Below are 2679 nucleotides of genomic sequence, written 5' to 3'. Positions count from 1 at the left end.
TAAAGGAAGAAGTAACAGTAAATGGAACTCTTGCGTCACTCGTCTTCTCTCTCTTCCATGGCAGGTCAAGAGAACGTTGTGTTACTACTGGCGGCTCAAGGTGACACTCCGAAGCAAAAGGCGGCGTCCAGGCGCAGCTTCAGCTTTCCCTGACCCCGACCACCTGTACAACACTGGCTACGGGCCCCGCCCACCTAAGCTACACTACAAGGTGAGTTTGTGGCTCAGTAATGTCACTATAAAGAAATCGTAGTAACAACTGATTCCGAGCAGTATTTTCATTCAGTTTTCATACCACCGTCAGTGTGTGTGTGTGTGTGTGTGTGTGTGTGTGTGTGTGTGTGTGTGTGTGTGTGTGTGTGTGTGTGTGTGTGTGTGTGTGTGTGTGTGTGTGTGTGTGTGCGTGATCAACTAATTATTCGCAACCTTCGGGTCTCTCAGGCTCGCAGTCGGTCATCAAGTGACAAGCCAGTACACAACAGCCACCTTCAGGGGTTGCACCACCCTCCCCTGCACCCACAACACCTGCACCATCCCCCTGGAGTGCCCTGCCTTGCCGCCCAACCTGTGTCCACCTTATGACGGCCGGCGCCCTTCATTATGGACACCCCGCGGGGCCGCGTCAACATCAAGGGTCCCGAACCCCGGGTAAGCTTCATCTTCCGGGCACAGAGGGCACCCATCCACGAGCCGAGGGATGCCGCTGCGCCCAGACACGGTGCGACAAAGAATATGAAGAGCACAAAGCGTAGAATGAAGGTTGAAATGAGGGGCGGCCGGCCTGCCACATACAGACAGGAAAGCGAGGACCCACAGGACATCAGCTCGGACAAGACCAGTCCCTGCAGCATGCGTGGAGTATCTTCGGGCACGCTAGACGCCGACGTGCACACTTGGTCCACTAACACGACAGACTACGATGGCGGGGCGTCCTGTTCCTCTTCAGGAGCTGCATTCACTTCCTATCACGGCGTTTCGGGTTCCTACAGGACCTTAGACTCAGGTGGTTCCTATCTCTGCAGCGACCTAGACTGAGTCAAAACCCACCACGGTTCTTCCGTCGAGTGAAACCGTCCGCTGTTCACGAAACCCTAACTTCTTTCCCTATGATTTCCCTAAATACTCATTTTACGCCACAAAACTTTCACCATTACCACTGCAGTGACATAAAATATAGACTAGCACCGCCGACGACCTTCTCAACAGTGATGTGAAATCCAAAAGTTCAGTATGACAACTCCCAACATGCAACACCATGTAACACGCCTGACAGCTTGGTCGTGAATGTAAACTACAGACAGCTTACAGAAACATATTAAGTCAAGGCACAAATGCAACAATTTCCAGTGTCGATGAGCAGCTCCGTTCCACCAGGGATCAATAAAGCGTCGTGGACAACAGCTAGCGCTAAACAATTCTGCCGACAAAACCACTGAAGTCTTCCGTCTCTTCTTCTTTTCTCTGTTATAAAGACTTTCCCTGAAAAGCAAACCTCCGGCAGAAAAAAAATACATTCAGAGCATTTTATAAATACTATGGCTCCAGCTGTGACTGGAAATCATGTAAATAGGCTAGAGGGCTCGTATCCGATAGAATATATTCTAATTGGGAAGGAAATTTAAAGAAACAGCTGAAGATCCTTCCATATTCTTACACAAACAAAGCTCCAACATTTTTTATATTACTTATTTCATGTCAGTTTCCTCGAGATCAGCGGGTTCTGGTTTCGGGTGACAAACGAGTATAACATGCCCAAAAGAATATACTCATAAGTATATTGAAAACTATATTCACATTACTCTTCAATGACTGTTAGCCGGTCATGACGAACATCTCTCTACTTGTACACATTTTTTGAGCAATTCTCAAAAATCTCACTTGAAAACAAATTAAATCACACCTGCAACAAGTTGAGTCCCTCCATAACTGCAGTAACTATGGCTACATTTCTACCATGACACAAAATCTCTCTACAGTCCCTTCACAATTCCCCCACACCACCCCACCCATCCACACAACACACACACACACACACACACACACACACACACACACACACACACAGCCTTTAACCTCTTTAAAAATTATTTAATAAAAATCATTTCATACATTTCTCAAGTCAAGCTCTTCCAGGGATTGAATCTCCGCAAATCTTGACTTGCCAGCAAACTTCCATAACCGAAGACGGACCAAAAATTGTAAGGAAACGTTTCTCATCATTTATATTTTGTCTCTGCTTTTTATTTATTTTTGTTCTGTTTATTTGCTTCTTTTCATACTTCTTTGTTTCCTCATTCATTTTTTTTCATTTCTAGTCTCTCACAAATCTATCACCACTAATATTCACTACCTTATACCAATCACCTTCCAAACTCTGCTGCAATAGTTTCTCCTCGACTTACGTTTGTTACTTGCTCTATGTCTGAAGTGTTGCGGTATGACGTTGGTGGTACGCACGCAACAATGAGGACAACAATAGCATCAACAACAGCAACAACCGTAATAACAACTGTAACAAAACAACATCAATAATGATAATAATAATAATGATAATGATAATAATAATAATAATAATAATAATAATAATAATAATAATAATAATAATAATAATAATAATAATAATAACAATAATAAAAATAATAATAATAATGATGATAACAATGATAATAGTAACCTTCA

At 43.7% G+C, this 2679-nt stretch overlaps 1 protein-coding gene across 1 annotated transcript in view; it reads left to right on the top strand.

Annotated features, from left to right (window-relative positions):
• Positions 1–1127, top strand: part of LOC123520520 (PDF receptor-like) — a 194879-nt gene extending 193752 nt beyond the window's left edge. Inside the window, exons 11-12 of the mRNA XM_045282844.1 lie at positions 65–211; positions 442–1127. Coding sequence (XP_045138779.1) covers positions 65–211; positions 442–582 — 288 coding nt within the window. The 3' untranslated portion in view covers positions 583–1127. The remainder of the gene's footprint in view (positions 1–64; positions 212–441) is intronic.
• The last annotated feature ends 1552 nt before the right edge of the window (positions 1128–2679 follow it).

The sequence above is a fragment of the Portunus trituberculatus genome, chromosome 47 (genome assembly GCF_017591435.1).
Source record: "Portunus trituberculatus isolate SZX2019 chromosome 47, ASM1759143v1, whole genome shotgun sequence".
Lineage (NCBI taxonomy): Eukaryota > Metazoa > Arthropoda > Malacostraca > Decapoda > Portunidae > Portunus > Portunus trituberculatus.
This window is presented reverse-complemented; position numbering and strand designations above follow the sequence as displayed.